Source organism: Elephantulus edwardii, unplaced genomic scaffold (assembly GCF_000299155.1).
Source record: "Elephantulus edwardii isolate Elephantulus edwardi_28Jun2011 unplaced genomic scaffold, EleEdw1.0 scaffold00051, whole genome shotgun sequence".
Taxonomy (NCBI): Eukaryota; Metazoa; Chordata; class Mammalia; order Macroscelidea; family Macroscelididae; genus Elephantulus; species Elephantulus edwardii.
The window spans coordinates 14709071-14727997 of NW_006399801.1; the positions used below are offsets into that span (position 1 = coordinate 14709071).

Sequence of the window (18927 nt, forward strand, 5' to 3'; positions counted from 1 at the left end):
CTGCCAACCCAAACTCATGTGGCTTGAATCCTCTAGCTGTCCACAGGAGAAAGATGGGCAATCTTCTACCATATGATTTGCTCCCTCTGAAAACCCACTAGAGGGTCAGCAATGAGTCACCTCCAACTCACCAGTACATAAAACATGTAAACAATTAAATTCAAAGAAATCTCTGCCTTGTTGGGAGCTGAGTATTTACAGCAGAAGCAATATGTAAAGGGCCAGTATTCTCTGCTGTGTGGAGTTCATAAACATCTGTGAAAAATAAAGATCCTTATTGGGGGGGGCGGCAGGGAGCAAAAGTTAGATAATGTGTGCAAGTACAAAAACATGAGGAAATGCTTAAAGTTATTAATAATCAAAGAAATGCAAATGAAAACAATACTGAAGAACCATTTTATGCCTTAATAGAAACATTTAAAAAAATTATACACAAAGCAGTTGAAAGTTGTAGGGAAACCCAGGAATGTATTGTTTACACTTTTGAATTAGTAAAAAAAATTTGTGATAAACTTTAGTAATGCAAAGAATCATAAACATGGCCATGCCCTCTTTTAGTAATAAAATTACTGGAATTTATCCGAGGAATTATTCCAGAAGAAATAAAAAGGTAGAAGCACAAGTTCATGATACATAGGGTATGTTGTTATTAGGTGCCATCGAGTTGTTTGCTATTCATAGTAACCCAATGTACAACAGCCCTAAACTCTGCTCTATCTCTGGCCAATCTTATTGTCTCTGACACACCTATCCCCATTATCCCAGTGATGGAATCAATCCATCTCATCGAGGGTCTTCCACTCCTGCACTGTCCCTACACCCTCCCAAGCATGAAGTCCCTCTCCAAGGACTGATCCTGCCCTTGCAACATGTCCAAAGTATGTCAGACAGAGCTTCAGAGTCCTTGCCTCCAAGGAGCCAAGGTGCAGCCTGGCTTCATCCTCTCTAGGACAAACTTGGTTGTTCACCTAGCAGTCCATGGTATATTCAATACTCTTCTCCGGCACCACAGCTCAAAGGCATCAACTCCCCTTCTATCATCCCTAGTCATTGTCCAGCTCTCTAATACATAGCAAATAATTACAGAGATCATGGCCTGTATCAGGAGCACCTTAGTCTCTAGACTGACATCGTTGCTCCTCAGTACCTTGGAGAGGTCTCTGACAGCAAATTTTCCCATTGCAATTAGTCTTTTAATTTCCCGGCTGCTGGTACCAAGAGTGTTGATTGTAGAGCCAAGCAAACTGAAGCTGTCAACAATCTCAATCTCTTCACTATCTACCATGATGCTGCCAATCAGCCCAGAGTGAGAATCTTTGTTTTCTTGATGTTGAGCTTCAATCCATATTGAAGGCTGCAGTCCTTGACCTTCAGCAGCAAATGCTTCAGGTCCTCCTCAGTTTCAGCAAGCAAGGTTGTGTAATCTGCATAATGCAGATTGTTGATGAGTCTATCTCCAATCCTGATGCCACACTTCTCAGAGAGCCCAGCCTCCTGAATAATCTGTTCCACATATACATTGAAAAGATGTGGAGATAGGACACATCCTTGACGCACATCCTTCCCAATTTTGAACCAAGAAGTGTTTCCTTGCTCTGTTCTGACAACTGCCTCTTGGTCTAAGCATAGGTTTCACATAAGCACAACCAAGTGTTCTGGGATTCCCATTCATCTCAAAGTCAGCCACAGTTTATAACTGTTGAAAAGCTGAAACTATGAAAAAAGTCCAACAAGAGAATGGGAAAGTAAATTATACAACATGCTCTTAACAAAATATTAGGAGGGATGGATAGTATCTTGCTGGCCACATGGAAATATAATGATGATGAAAAATTAAAAGACAAAACACGGTAACCAAAGGTATCCGCGTTAAACCTATAATTGTAAGAAAATATTCTAGGTCCATACACCAGGACTCTGAAAGATATGTAGGAAAGGAATTAAAACAATTTCATTTTATAAGTTTAATTTGTGACTGCATATTTTTCTCATTTTTGTTAAATGTCATTATGGTATTTGTGCAAAATAATTGTCTCTAATATATAGTTATATTGTTATGTACCATTGAGTTGACTACAACTCATGGTGACCCTATGCACTACAGATCTGAACCTTGCCCTGTACTGTGCCATCCTCACAGTCTCTCCTATGTTTAATCTTATCGCTTTTGGGTGTTGTTTTGGTTTTTTTTCTCATTTTTAAAAAATTGTGATTTTAATGGAAGTTTACAGAAAAGTTGGGTTTTCATTCATTCATGACAGAACATTTTCCTCCCTACTCCTTCCCCAGTTAAAAAAAAAAAATTCATTCATTGTTGCATAACTTCCTCCGTTCCTCCACCCCACCCCTCCCTTAGTCCACTTTGCTATGGAACTGTTATTCTGGACTGTTGTCATACAATAATGCGTAATCATATATTCCTTTTAAACAGTTCCTTCCTTCATCTGTTCCAATGCAGTGTTCACTATTTATTCCCTCTTTTCTTAGTTTTCCCCTCACCCTTATGTCAGTCCTGTTTTATAACAGTGGTGTTTTACCATATTTGTCCCTTTGTGACTGAGATATTTCACTCAGCATAATATTCTCCAGGGTTGCCCATGTTGTATAATATTTTTAGCTCCTCATTTTTTAGTGCTGCGTAGTATTCCATTGTGTGAATATACTATACTTTTCCCATCCATTTGTTGATGGGCTGTTCAACCTAATTGCTGCAGTCACTATGTGTAAGGCTTTTACTGCCAGCCCAAAAGTAGGCGGTTTGAAGGTACATAACAACAATATATATGGGCACACACATACACACACATATATATGTATATTCACATATATGTATACACACATCTTAGTGGTCTAATGCTGCTATCACAGCCCCAAGATGTGGCTTTGACGAACTCTCTGTCACCTGTGGGGGAAGGTCCCTTTCTTTTCACTTATATTCCTTGGCTTCTTGGTGATCTTCACGTGGCATAGCATGAGCTTTCCCTCATCTCTGCTCATTTCCTTGATTCTTTAAAATATTTTGTATGTCAAAAAAGATTGACTTAAGTACTCCTTACACTAATACTGTTCCATTAATATAATAAAGAAAAACCATTCCCAGGTGAGATTATAAACACATACACGTACCTGCACATACAAGGTCTTCATTAACTAGAATTGACTCAGGGCAACTAAGAAGAACATATACACACATGTTGTTGTTGATAATGTTGGGTGCCATTGAGTATTATCCATAGTAGCCTAATAAACAAAAGATCTACACCCTATCCTATTCTGTGCCATCCTCCTGACATACTAGAGCCCACCGTGGCAGTCACCATGTCAATCCACCTTGTTGAGGGCCTTCCTCTCCTCTGCCGACCCTCCACCCTTCCAAGCACCATGTTCCTCTACAAGGAATATCCCTTTCTAGCAACATGCATGAAATACGTGAGGCAAAGCTTTATCATCTTCGCCTCCAAGGAGCACTCTGGCTGCACTTCCTCCCAGATATATTTGTTTGGTTTTTTGGCCATCCATGGGATGTTCAGTACTGTTCTCCAACACCATACCTCAAAGGCATCAGTTCTTCTTCTGTTATCTTTATTCATGGTCCAGCTCTCACCTGCATAGCAAGTAATCAGAAAGACCATGGCCTGAATCAGACACAACTTAGTCCTCAAACTGACGTCATTACTTCTCAATAATTTGATGAAGTCCTAACTGCAGACTTTCTCAGTGCAATATGTCTCCTGATTTTCTTACTGCTGGTACCAAGGATGCTAATTGTGGATCCAAGTTAGATGAATTTGTTGACAGGTTCAGTCTTTTTTACATTTATCATATTGCCTATCAGTCCAGTGGTAAGAATCTTTGTTTTGTTGACATTGAGATGCAAATATGAAAGGCAGTATTCTTTGATCTTCTGGAACAAGTGCTTCAAATCCCCCTCACTTTCAGCAGCCAAGGTTGTGTCATCTACATAATGCAGGTTATTGATGAGTTTTCTTCCTATCTTGATGTCACATTCTTCTTCATAGAGTTCAGCTTTTCAAATAGTTGCCTTAGCATACAGATTGAATCGGTATGGAGAGTGAATACAACTCTTAGTCACTCCTTTTAAATCATGTAGTGATTTTAAATCACGTAGTGTTCCCTTGCACTTAAATTAGCACAACAGCCTCATCATGCTCTGGGATTCCCATTCTTCTTAGTGTTAGCCAGATTTGTTATCCACACAGTCAAATGCCTTTGCAAAGTCAATAAAGCATTAATAGACATTCTTCTGGTATTCTTTACGTTTAGCAAAGATATCCTTGGTGCCATGGCCTCTTCTAAATCCTGCTTGAACTCCTGGCAATTTCCTGTCTATGTACTGTTCTAGCTGTTTTAAAATTATCTTCAGCAGTATTTTGCTTGCAGGTGATATTAATGATATTGTTTGCTAGTTTCCACATTCAGTTGGATCACCTTTCTTGGGAATTGGAACAAATATGGACCTCTTCCAATCTATTGGCCAGATAGCCATCCTCCAAATTTCCTGGCAAAGACTGGTGAGTGCATCCAGGGCTGCAACTGTTAACTGAAACAAGTCAACTGATATCACATCGATTCCTGGGGCCTTATTTTTTGTCTCTATCTTCAATGCAGCTTCAACTTCCTCCTTCATTCCCACTGGCTCCTGGTCATATTGTGCTTCTTGAAATTTTTCAGTGTCAGGCAGTTCTTTTTTGAATAAAGACTCTGTATTCTCTCCATCTTCTTTTGATGTTTTGTGGGTCATTCATTATATTGCCCATAGCACCTAGCACCTTTCAATATAGTGACTCGAGGCTTAAATTGGTTCTTCTGTTCTCTCAGCTTGATATTTACACACACACACACACAAAAAATCTATATGTAGAAATAGAACCCATCTGTCAGTAGAAGCTTGTATGTTATGATGATATGCTTCTAGACTAGTATGGACTAGCAAGAAAGACCTGGTGATCAACCTGTCGACCTCAAAATCAGCAGCAAAAATCCCATGAGTATCCAAGCTCTGATCCACAACCAACTACAGGGATGCTACTGTGCATATAGGGTCCATGCATTGAAGACCTATGGCAACTAACAACAATATGTTAAAGAATTCTTTAGAAAGAATTGCCAATACTGTCCCTCAACATCTAGTGTGAAAGCCATACTACGGTTGTAAAAGCCAAAATGACGCTGACATTGGACAGCTGCAGTGAAACCCAGCTGGTCTTGCTGTGTGTGTTCCCAATCAGACTCTGTGGACTCTGACACTAATTTGGCTAGACTCAGCTTATACACAAGAGGAATCACTCATGCCATCTCTCAGATCTGATGCTCCAGCACTGTCACTGCATAGCAAGCCCCCTTTTAAAGGTGGGACCACTGGGCCTTCAGCAACTCTTCAGGCTTAGGAGTTAGGGATAAGTAGCTTTCTCCCTTCCTCAAAGCCAGTGCCCACGCTGCAAGTACACACCTGCTTATGTAGAGCTGAGACAGCAAACTATAGCCCGTGATCTGGATGTGACCTGCAGGCTGCATTATCTGGTATGCATAACATTCTAAAGGTGAAAACATTTTACATTTTAAAAATTAAAAATTCAGATATCTCATGAGAGATTGGCAGCAGGGACAACATCAAGTCCACATTCCTAGCCAGCAAGCATCCTTCTGCAGGAGCCGAGTGGAGGACTCTGGTTGGTTCCTCAAAGGCTCATACCTCCAGCTGCTCTGAATTCAAAGAACAAGACAGCTGCTATCAGATCTGATTCTGACTCACAGTAACACCACGTGAACTGCACTCCTTAGGACTCTTGGGGACTGGCTTTTCAAAAGTATATCACCAGGCCTTTCTTCTGAGGCATCTTTGAGTGGTCTTGAACCTTCATCCTTCTAAGTATCAAGTGATTATATTCACCACGTGCAGCACTCAGGCATCTGGTATTTTTCTAGTCACTGGGGATTCTGCAGGAACACTTTTGAGTCAGATGCTCCAAAGCTCTCTTTCTCCTGGACAACTCAAAAATACTTACTGCTGACTCAGTGAGTAACAACTCAAGCCGGAACCGACTCACAGCTGGGCCTCCAGCAAGTTTTCAGAGGCAGTAAATGGCATGGGAGGAGACTATCCATCTTTCTTCCACAGAGCAGGTGGTGGATTTGAACTGTTTGCCTCTGGGTTGGCAGTATGACTCCTTACCCACAAGACCGTACCATAAACACATCAAGGACTATCTCTGTGAACTACTACTTCTGTGCTATGTACTAAACCAAACAGCAGGGAGATGGTTCTAGGCCTGCTGCAGGGACGTATGTGGCAATCAGGTTGCTCGGGTGACCTCTCTGAACTGACATCTGAACTGATGCCTGAGTGACATGATGGAGCCAGCCTAGGCCAAAGTTCATGCAGAAGCCAAGATTAAGTTTAGAGAGTTTCAGGGGAGGAGAGAAGGCACTTGTGGCCAGTAGTGAGGAAAGGAGTAGAGAGAGACACAGAGGCAGAGCGCCAGGCTGGGAGATGGCATTCTATTCTGACCACAAGGGGAAATGGGACGCTGTGCTTTAATCTTGGTAACATCCCACCGGTTGGGAGATGAAGACAGGAGTCAAGGAGGAGAAGGACGTGGGATGAGGAGCAGCCAGGTGACTCGTCCAAGGAAGCTCAGATGTCGGGACTGTCTGAGACAGGGTGTGGGGGCAGAAGTGGAGAGTGGATGAGGAACACCTTGATATAGAGCCCCTGGGACCTATGGAGGGAACACAGGGGCCAGTGGTCTGGAGTGTGCTTGTCAAGGTAGATGATATCAGAGCATGATGCAAAGACAGATGAACTGGTTATTCAGATGTGGGGGAAAGACAAGAGAGATACAGACCAAGTGCAGGTTAAACTTTACTATATATAGTGTCTTTGGGCAGTCTGATTCCACCAGTGCTTCCCTGGGAAAAAGATGAACAGTCTTGTTGCAATTCATTTACAGCAACTTGTCAATCACTATGAATAGGAACCAAATGGATAGTAATGAAGTTTATTGTTGTTGTTGTGTACTATTGAGTAGAAACTGATCCATAGCTAACCCTCCAGTGGGTTTTCAGAGGCAGTTAATCACATGGGAGGAAACTGTCCATCTTTCTCCCAAAGAGCCACTGGTGGATTTGAACTACATACCTTTACATTGGCAGTGCAATATGCCTGGACCGGAGAGTGAGTGATTTCTCAGTACTCAGCTCATGGAGTGGGTTCTGACACACAATGAGCTTGTATGTCAGCACAGAACACCCCATGATCATCCCTGCTTCTTTATAGAAGCAGATCACATTGTCTTTCACAGAGTGGAGCCACTAGGTGGGCTAGAACAGCCAACCTGTTAGCTAGCAGCCAAATCCTTATCTGTTGTGCACACAGAGCTCCCCAGCACTTATGTAGACCTTAGAAAAGGGTTTACATTTTAGAGCTCATCTGAAAGGTGAGAAGAGGTGAGGACAGCTTGGTGAAAGAGTCTGTGTGAGGCTGAGGGTAGTGTGGCGAGCCCATGGGTGCAGAGTGGAACTGCTCCATACAGTCTTCACCGGTTATGACTCTGTAAGCTGATCACCAGGCCTTTCTTCCAAGGTGCCTCAGGGCGAGAGCAAAACTCCAACCTTTTAGCTAATAAATAGTTAGAGGCTTAGGGTTTTTTTTTACCACTCAAAGGTTCCCATCTACTAAAAGGTCCTTTGATTTCTCCTTCAAGCCTCTTCGCACCCCAGAGCACAGGGCAAGAAGGTTCCTGGGGCTTCAGCAGTATTGCAGAATATTCAGAGGAAAGCTCAATCCCGTGAGCACACACAGGCAGGGAGAGGAAGCACTGGATTGTGAAGGGTGAGAACAGGGGAGAAGGACCGCAGGTTGTTTCTGCCATGTGTCCCTGCCAGCACTCTCACATTTTAAACACGAATAATTAAGCAAGGGCCAGGCACAAGACCTTCTCCACGCCAACCAGGGTTGCTAATAGTGTTAACAACAGCTAGCTGACTCGAGAATTTCTCCAACTCTCTATGGGAACCTGTCCTTTGGCCATGATGTCTGTTATCATTTTCTTTGACTGATTATGTTTCCTTTGAAACCTACTATTTTTTTATGCTATCTTCTTTTTTTCATTTTTATTAATTTTTATAAACATTTACAGAGATTTTGGATTTTCATTCATTCATTGCTGCACTTTTCACCCTGCCCACCCCTCCCCACCAGTTCACTCCTCTCTTTGAAAAGAAAAAGAAAAAAAAATTCCTTCATTGGTGTACAATTCCCCCATCCCCCGCACCCCCCGCACTGAGTACACTTCTCTATGCAACCTTAATTCTGGACTCCTGTGCTAACCATAATATTCAATCCACGGTTGTAGAATGGGACTGACATCAGGGTTGGGGTAAGACTGAGAAAAAACTGGATAAATTATGTATATTGTATTGAAACAGATGAGGGAAAGAACAGATTAGAGGTGATACATGATTATTATGAAACCTACTATTAAAGACACATAGCCTAGTCCACAGAATATACTCGCTCTGTAGACTGAATTCTACTGCTTCAAAGAACTTCCTCCTGAAACATTTGCTTGTGAGTGAGAGTTCATGGGCCTGAGAAATGGGGAGCACTCTCTGGTATCAGGAAATGGAGTCCCTGTTGACAGTAGCACAAGGCAGGAAAGTCGGTAACAAGATCAGAAAACTGTTCAATCTCCAAGAATCTTTTCTCTAACTAAGAAGCCTGGATAATATGGGCAGAGAGGATGGGAGTAGCGCAGATGGAACCAACCAGGATGACTGGCTTTTAGGAAACAAAAGAGTGTTCCCAACTTGACTGTGACTCACGGTAACCCTATGTGCGCCAGGGCACAGAAATGCATCCCATGGGGTTTTCAACAGTTGGTGTTTTTTTTTTTTAAAGTTAATCTCCAGGCCTTGCTTTTGAGGCATCTCTGGATAGACTTAAATCTCCAGCCTTTCAGCTTTAGCTGTTTGTATCATCCAAGGACTTCTTAGAAAGTAGAGCTTTGAGAGAGACAAGTCTGAGGGCAGTGAGACTCCTTTAATAACAGGTCAGTCCCTTTGCTGAGCTCAGCAGACCTGCATGCTCCTCTTCCTGCAACCTGACCTATAGGTTCGGAGACACATGAGTACCGAGATTTGTAACCTGTCAAAGGCACACAGATTTAGGGTTTGCCACCTCCTCCCCTCTACAATCACATGAGCCAACTGTTGTGTGTTGTTATTGTAATAAAATAACTCTTTCTCTTAGGTGGTTCAATGGTTAAGAATTGTAATGCTAGTCAAAAAGTTAAAAGTCACTCAGAGTGGGCAGAAGCCCTGGTGCCCTGGATCCATTAAGATTACAGCCTAGAAAATCTTACAGGGTAGTCCTCTGTCCCACAGAGTTGCTTAGAGATGGAATTCACTCAACAGCAAGCACAGTGATGAGAACATCAGTCTTAAAAAAGAAAACAACCACAACAAAACTCAAACTCATGGCCATTGAGTCAGAACCAATGTGTAGATGACCCTCCATTGAAGTTTCAAGGCTGCAAACCACGAGAGGAAATTGCCCACCTTTCCCCAATCAGAATGGCCGGTAGATTCCAACCTCCAGAAAGGCCAAAACTTTGACTTAGTTGTGCAATTTCCTATGGACTACGTCATCTTAGCAGCTATTATTTCTATGGTCATATTTTCTAATTGTAAAAAAACAACAACAGAAAAAATAGATGTTCTTCCATCTCTTTGCTATTATGAATAACACAGCAATAAACATGTGTGTGTATACATCTGTATAGGTGGCAGCTCTGGTCTCTTTGGGGTATATTCCGAGTAGTGCAATTGCTGGGTCAAATGGTATTTCTATTTCCAACTTTTTGAGAAAGCACCACACTGTCTTCCACAGTGGTTGTACCATTTTACACTCCCACCCACAGTGAATAAGGGTTCCAATCTCTCCACAACCTTATTAGCATTTGTTGTTTGCTGCCCTGTTGAAGTTTGCCATTGTTGCTGGAGTGAGAAATAGATGTTCTGAAAATAGAAAACAAACCAAAACAATTCCTCTATTTTCCAATAACAATTTAGTCTTCGGACACTAAACAAAACTGATAAGTGATAAGTAGTGTATACCTTACTGATTGCATGTCTCTAGAAACTTTATAAAACTCTTTAAGACACTTTACACTCATGTTTTATGCAGACCCAAGATACTAGTTATGCGTTAAGTTTGTTTTAAATTAATGTTTCATTTGACACATGATCATGACTATATTACAGCAAAGAAACATTAAGAAGCTCTTTTTACGTTTTGCTCAATAACACGCAGGTCCTTTGGCTGCTCCACAGTAGGGCCTGTTCTCTCTGTGATGTGTAGATGAAGCTCTTTCACAGCCTCGGCCTGGAGGGGCTGCGAGTTATCAGGCCAGTCTCTCAGCCATTGTCTTTCAGTTCCAAACTCCAGACCCTGAGTCCTTCCCACCCCTCTCCCCCATGCTCACTCCCCTCACCACCACCATATGGCTAACATTTTGAACAGATTCTCCTTGGTACCAAAATACTCCTCTGCCCCAAGTACCTACAGGCTCAGCACAATCATCACTCCATGAAACAGCGCCTCCCCTCCATGCACCTGGCTTTCCCTAACTCCCTTTTCTCCTTGCATTAATCTGCACCTGACATGAGAAGGCATGTAGCTCTTACCTACTGTTATGGTGGCCCTGACTTGTGGTGCCCAATGCACAGCAGGATTAGATCACTGTGGTCCACAGAGCTTTTCTTTTCCACCAGCTGATTGGTTTAGAGGTAGATCCTGAGAAGCCTTAATCAAGCATATCAACTCTCCTCACTCTGACATACACACTGACTCACTTATTAATGGTTTCCTCAGTGCCTCCCTGACCATGGAGAAGACATCAGCTATGGGAGGACAAAGACTGTTTTGATGACTAATGACATCCCCATGCCTAATACAGGGCCTGGCATACAGTAGGCATTCCCTAAGTGCTTGGTATGGATGGTACACAGCCCTGGATGGCACAGATGGTTAACTAGTCAAAGGGTGGGAGACTCAAAACCACAAGAGACACCTCAGTAGACAGGTCTGCTTCTGAAAGCTCATAGACCTGGAAAATGGACAGAATTAACAGAATAAGTTCTATACACGAGGTCGCCATGTGTCAGAAGCGACATGATGGCAACTAAACAATAGCTAACCCAAAGGCAGGTGATTCTGGCTTTTCAAATAACCAAAGGGTCAGACATCTACCTCCATAAAGATGACAGCCAAGAAAATTCTCTAAAGCAGATCTATTTTGTAAGACACTGGTCAGACTCCACTGAAGGATAATGGGGTTTGGTTTGTGGCTCCTGGTGGAATGATGAAAATTGTAGAACCTCAAATGAGGGCACCTGGCTCGTGAAAGGGTCCCTCCCCACCCTTAACTCTCTCTCACCCACCTTTGACTTTTTTGTTACTCCATCCAGAATGGCTCCTGGTCGTTGGAAAAGCCAGAATCCTGGTCCAGCAGCCCAGTTTTCACTCACTCACTCATTCATCCACTCCCTACTGTCCAGTCAAAACAGAGTCATAGCTGACCCTCCAGGGCGGGGGTGGGGGTTTAGAGGCTGTAAATCACACAGGAGGAAATCGTCCATCTTTCTGGAAACACATACCAAAAGGGAAGAGATGGCGCGCATCAGAGGAGCAGACGTCCTTCTCCTGCATCTTCCTGCCGTATGTCGCTGAATAAATGTTGAGAAACTTGGATTCATGACAGTGCAGTTTCAGCTCCTGGTCTTCACATACGGTTTTGTTTTTTAATTCATCTGAAGCAAAAAGAAAAGGTGGTGGTACCATCAGTTTCCCTTGGTAGAAACTGGGTGCAGCCTCCTAAATTTTGGTTGCTCCTCCTCCTGGGGATGCACCCTGAGAAGAGAGATGAGGTCCTGTCCTGCTGGCCCTGATGTTGCTGACCCTGGCACGCAGCGCCCTCTGCAGGAGGGGGTGGTTAGCTGACTCTTCACAGGGCAGAGAGGACATGCCAGGATAGAAGGAGGCCAATCCTGCGGGAGGTTCTCTGAGTGACCTGGCAAGTTTCTCTCTCCCTACCTGTGGTCATATATTCCTTAACTGAAGGAAATTTTTTCTCAAATACTGGATTATGGCCCTTTGTCTGGGAATCCACACAATTAAAGGTGAGTAATTGTCTAATAAGAACATTACCTTCCCAAACAGAACCCAGGTACACTTCACCACAAGACTCTAGCAACTTTCTGGCTTTCTTTTTTGTACATTTTTAAAGGGAAATATGGTATAAAAGCAAATAAATTTCTTTTTCTGGGAAAAGAGTAAACACCAGGTGAGAGAGAGAGAGACAGAGAGACAGAGAGAGAAGCAGTAACAAAAGCATGCCCAAATTTGGCAAAACCAGGAACTAGCAAGTCACAGGTCAGTGGTGCATTCTAGGCCAGGACAATGTGAGCCTAGGACCTAAATTCCAGAGCATTTAGGAAATGGTTTATTTACTCACTGTTTAATCTGCTTACCAAAGTTAAATTTTTCTTTGTGATGTGAGAGAATCGGCATTATAAATGCACTCTAAAAAAAAAATTAAACCACCAGGATGTATTGTTTAAAATAAAGAATATATCTAAAAAGAATTAATAACATGCCTAATAAAAAATTATTTTTTAAAAGTAATAATAGTTAACACACCAGACATAAAAAAATCATGTGTTTTACAATCCATTTGTAGGACATAGAAATGGAAAATCAGCAGAAAGAAGATTAGTAGTTGCTTAGGGCTTTGGGAGGAACAGAGATGACTATAGATGGATGGAAGGGAACTTTTGAAAAAACAGAAATGTCTTAAAACTGACTATGGATATGAAAGTATGATAGTGAAATTTACTAAAACATCACTGAATTGTACACTTAAAATGAGTCAATTATATGCAATGCAAATTGTATATAAATTATTAAGCATATGCTATTATAAACATTGTATTCTGTATTATACATACAGCATCTTGAAGTATTGAAAGATATTTTATAAATAGTAATGTTAGATGCTGTAGAGTCCACTCTGACACATTGTTGCTATTGTTATTGTTACGTTCCATCCAGTCTAGTTGAATATAACTCATAGCAACACTGAACAACAAATCTGAACCCAGTCCTGTCCTGCGCCATCCTCACACTTCCTGACACTCAAGGGCCCATTGCAGCAGTCGCCGTGTCAATCCACCTGGTTGAAGGTCTTCCTCTCCATCACCAACCCTCCACCCTTCCCAGCATCATGTCCTTCTCCAAGGAATAGCGCCTCCTAGCAACATGCCCAAAGTATGTGAGATGAAGCCTCATCATCTTTACCTCCAAAGAGCACTCTGGCTGCACCCTCTCCAAGATGTAGTTATTTATTTGTTCTCTTGGCCATCCATGGGATGTTCAGTGTTCTTCTCCAACACCACTGCTCAAAGCCATCAATTCTTCTTCTATCATTCCTATTCCTTATCCAGCTCTCAGATGTATAGCAAGTGATTGGAAAGACTATGGCCTGAATCAGATGCATCTGAGTCCTCAAATAGACATCATTACTCCTCAATAACATTGAGAGGTCCCTAACTGCAGACTTTCCCAGTGAAATGCTCCCCCCAATTTCCTGACTGCTGGTACCAAGGTGTTAATTGTGGAGCCAAAGAAGATGAAGTTGTTGAAAATTTTAACCTTTTCTCCATCCATCATGATATTGCCTATCAATCCAGTGGTATGAATCTGTTTTCTTGACATTGAGATGAAATCCATATTGAAAGGCTGTATTTTTTATGTTCTGCAACAAGTGCTTCAAGTCCTCCTCACTTTCAGCAAGTAAGGTTGTGTCATCTGCATAATGCAGGTTATTGAAGAGTCTCCCTCTGATCCTGATGCCACATTCCTCTTCACAGAGTCCAGCTTCTCAGATAATTTGCTCAGCATACAGACTGAGTAAATACGGAGGTGATGAGATGAAATCTTGCTTCTAAGGAGCACTTGGACTACATCTGGTGAGGAAGCTTTGAGGCACAGTAATTTCATGCTTGCAAACAGAAAGGTTTGCCATTCAATCTTATCTAACCACGCCATAGGAGATAAACCTGGTTGTTTGCTCCCATAAAGATGGTGTTTTATGTTGTCAGGGTGGAACTATCTCATAGCTAACCCTCCAGCAGGCTTTCAAAGGCAGTAAATGGCACCAGAGGAATGTCCATCTTTCTTCCTCAGAGAAACTGGAGGATTTTAACTGCATGACTTTTAAAGGTTATAGTCTAGAAAATCCTGCAGGGCAGTTCTGCAGTGGGTCTCCACGAGCCTACTGATTCTGTCACTGAATAACAGCAATAAAATTATCAAGGGATCTGGTGTGACTGGGTGGTAGAAATCCCCTTCCACTGAGGTGTTTCAGGTTTAGTTACCAACCCTTGTGCCTCATGCACAGCCACTACCCTTCTGTCATCGCCAAAAAGATTTCAGTGAAGCTTCCAGGCTAAGGCAGACTGGGCAGTCTGTTTTTGAAAATCAGCCAGTGAATGCCCTATAAGGATTTTATTCTAGTGTACATGGGACACCATGAACAGAGGGGCTGGCTCGGTCACAGCTGACAACAGCAACTTACAGAGCACTGTTTTAAGAACTTTCAATGTATTAATACCGTTCATCTTCAGAACAGCCCCCTGAACACTGTGGATTTTTTAAAGTTGTTTATAGGAATAATTTACATATTCTGGATGCTAACTTTTATCTTAAGTGCCATATCTTCTGTTGTTGTTGTTATATGCCATCGAGGTCGCCTGTGACTCATAGCGACCCTATGTACAACAGCCCTAAACTCTGCTCTGTCCTGTGCCAACCTCACTGTCTCCTACACAACCACCCCGATTACCCCAGTCACTGAATCAATCCATCTCATAGAGGATCTTCCTCTCCTGCACTGTCCCTCCACCCTCCCGAGCATGACATCCTTCTCCAAGGATTGGTCCCTTTTTGCAACATGTTCAAAGTATGTCAGACGAAGCTTCAGAATCCTTGCCTCCAAGGAGCAGCCCAATTACACCCTCTCCAGGATGAACCTGTTCATCTTCTTAGCAGTCCATGGTATACTCAATACTCTTCTCCAGCACCACAGTACAAAGGCATCAATTCTCCTCCTATCCTCCCTAGTCATTGTCCAACTCTAGTCAGTCATTTATCTGAAACTTTTCAAAATAAAAACCAAACAACATAAAGCAGCTCACGACCATTGCTTTGCATGTGTACCAGGCTCACTCAGTCTTTTGAAAAGAAAGCCATGAAAGAATGTGTGAACCCCTAGCCCCAATCAAACACCTTCTGCCTTGATCCTCCCTGCTCTGCTGTGGTAGCCGCTAAGCAAACAGGCACATCTTTCAGCCAAACAAGTACTGGGAGCGACAGTAAAGAAGGGGCCTGGGCTGCCTGGGACGGGGTGGGAAGAGTCTGCAGGTAGGGAAGATGAACTAGCCCACCAACCACTATATGTCTTTCATTCCCTCATATTTTCCTTCCATTTTTCTTTCCTGGAATGGGGATATAAGCCCCTGACACACCTCAAAGCAGTGTTTTTCTAAGTGTGACTTGAAAACTCACTAGTTGGTCTTGGGGCATTGGTGGCTCCAGGGTAGAATTCTTGCCTTTCATGTAGAACTTCCAGGTTCAGTCCCCCTTAAATACACTTCACACACAGCAATTGCTTGTCTCCCAGAAGCTTTTATGCTGCTGTGATGCAGAGCAGGTTTTGGCAGAGCTTCCAAACTAAGGTGAACTAGGAATAAAGTCCTGGAGATCTCTATCCAAAAAGCACGTGATGAAAACCCCATAGATAATGATCCACTCTGCAGCTGAGGATGGGCATGGCACAGGACCAGGCAGTGTTTTCTACTGTTATGCATGAGGTCACTCTGAGTAACAGCAACTAATGATAACAAGGTCAGTTAGGAAGTCAATTGGGTGACTCTCAACCACCAACTTATCCTTGATCTTAGCCAAAAAGCCAAGAAGTTATCAACCAGCCATTTTAAAAACGAAAAGTAAAAAAGACTTAAAAGTTTCAAAAATATCAAAGTACAACATATGGAGAAAGAAAAAAATCCCATTATTTTGTAATTTTTTTTAATAAAAAGCTTTTTAAACAGTTCTTTCCTTCATCTACTCTTTTCCTATTCTCCTCCCAACTTCCCATGTCAGTACTGCTTTATAACAGTGGTTATAAAGTATGTAGTATTTGTCCTTTTGTGACTGAGCTATTTCACTTAGTTTAATGTCCTCCAGGGTCACCCATGTTGTGTAACAAATTTATTGTTTTTCAGTGCTGCATAGTATTCCATTGTATGAATACACCATAGTTTTCCTATCCATTTGTTTGTTTATGTGCACTTGGGGTTGCTTCCATCTCTCTGTAATTGTGAATAACACAGCAATAAACATGATCTCTTTTGATGACAGTTCTGGTTTCTTTAGGGTATATATTACCAATAGTGGAATTGCTGGGCCAAATGGTATTTCAACTTTCTGAGAAAGCATCATACCACATTCCATAGTGGTTGCACCATTTTACACTCCCACTAGCAGTGAATACACGTTTTAATCTCTTCGCAACCTCTCCAACATTTGTTGTTTGCTGCTCTGTTGAACTTTGCTATTGTTGCTGGAGTGATATGATATCGCATAGCTGTTTTGATATGCTCTCTCTTAGAATCTCTCTTAGAGCTAGAGATTCTGAACATTTCTTCATGTGTTTGTCATCTTAATGTGTTCTTAGGTGAAGTGTCTATTTATATCCTGTGCCAATTTTGCAATTAGGTTGTTTATATTTTTCTTGTTAAGGTGTCGGAGTATCCTATAAATTTTAGATATGAGTCCCTTATCAGATATGTCTTTATCAGATATTTTTTCCCAGTCTGTGGCTTTCCTTTTTACCCTGCTGGAGAACTTTTATTTTAAATTTATTTTTTTTTAATTATTTTTTGTGTGTGTACCATCAAACCAGATCTGACTGGTACAGGAGGAGATTGCCCCTCCTTCTCCAGCAGAGCATCTGGTGGATTCGAACCATGTACCTCTGGGATTGCAGTTCAGCTTCTTGCTGTGGAGAACTTTTTGATGTGCTTAGGGATTTGATTCTTAGATTATTCCATTCATCTATTTTGTTCTCTCCTGATTGTAGGATTTTCATGATGCTTAGAAGACTGTTCATACTGTGGATTACCACTTCTAGAGTTCTACAAGGACGGGCAATCTCCTCCTGTACAAGTAACTGCCTCTGAAAACCCACCAGAGGGTCTACTATAGGTAGGTTCTGACTCGGTGGTACACAACAACAACAACAATTCAATAATGCCAGCATAAAGAAAACAAAGATTCTCATCAATAGGCTGATTGGCAGTATTATGATAGATGGTGAAGAGATCGAGATTGTTAACAATCTCTTTTACCAATCTTAGTTTGTTTGGCTCCATAATCAGCACTCTTGGTACCAGCAGCCAGTAAATTAAAAGACAAATAACATTGGGAAAGTCTGCTGTCAGAGACCTCTGCAGAGTACTGAAGAACAACGATGTCAGACTAATGTACACCTGATCCAGGCCACAGTCTTTGCAATTATTTGCAATGCATCAGAAAACTGGACAATGACTAGAGATGATAGAAGAATAATTGATACCTTTGAGCTGTGGTGCTGGAGAAGAGTATTGCATATACTATGGACTGTTAGGAGAACAAATATGTTTGTCTTAAAGAGGGCGAGACCAGGCTGCTCCTTGGAGACAAAGATTTTGAAGCTTTGTCTGACATACTTTGGACATGTTGGAAGGTGGGACCAGTCCTTGGAGAGGAACATCATGCTTCAGAGGGTGGAGGCACAGCGCAGGAGAGGAAGACCCTCGATGAGATGGATTGGTTCAGTGACTGAGTTAATGGGGGGTCGGTGTGTCAGAGACAATAAGATTGGCACAGAATAGAGGAAGTTTTAGGGCTTTTGTACTCAGGATTGCTGTGAGTCACAAGTGACTCAATGGCACATAACAGCAACAATAGCAATTCAATAAAACCAATTACATGAATCACAATGTGCAACTATTGCCAGTCTCAGATATGAGACTGTACTTCAATCCATGATGATGGGACCTTCAGAATCAATGAAAGGAGCAGAACAGAGACTGGATTACAAATGCTCCCTAGTCTCCCTGCTCTCCATTATCTTAATATAATTTATAAGAGGGAAAATTCAAGTGCTGACCAAGCAAATTGTTGACAACACACTTTATACTCACTGGGATTGTAGTGTAACACTGAGAGCCAACAAAAGTTTGTTTTCTGTCTCTAAATAAAAAGGGCACCAAGTCTGAGCCGAACATGGGGAGTTTGATTCTTTTTGATGAGTTATAGCTGCACTGGGATCAGCTGTTCATTGCTATTTGTGAGTAGACGCTGAGTCCCTATCCATGCTGAGTTTTGTCCGACTTCAAAATAACAGAATTAATGATGCTCTTTGATAGAGAAATGAGGGCACAGGTAGGCAAACCTCAGAGCTAAAGCACCCTTTCTACACTGAAAAATGTTAAGAATGCATCCAGAGATAGAGCTAGCCAAACAGGAGGGCAGGTGGATGGCAGGGCAGAAGCCAAGCCTTACCTCAGCAAACTGGTACTTTTAAGAAAAACCAAATAAAACCAAAACTGGCATTTTCCTTTTGTTATCAGAATTTTTAAAACATAGAAGAGTTTATAAGAAACATGAAATGCATTTATTTTTAACCACAAATCTTTTGGCTTATTTAAGCCCATTTCTTAAAGCTAGCCCTGGATGACCGTAAAACTAACCCAGATTAACACAGCCCCCGTCTGTAAAACCTCAGATTCCACTCTGCAGCC

General features: G+C 42.0%; 1 protein-coding gene across 1 annotated transcript in view; it reads right to left on the bottom strand.

Moving 5' to 3' along the window:
* Positions 1-18927, bottom strand: part of EVA1C (eva-1 homolog C (C. elegans)) — a 132219-nt gene that overhangs the window by 33639 nt on the left and 79653 nt on the right. Inside the window, exon 4 of the mRNA XM_006886799.1 lies at positions 11680-11832. Within this exon, the coding sequence (XP_006886861.1) occupies positions 11680-11832 (153 nt within the window). The remainder of the gene's footprint in view (positions 1-11679; positions 11833-18927) is intronic.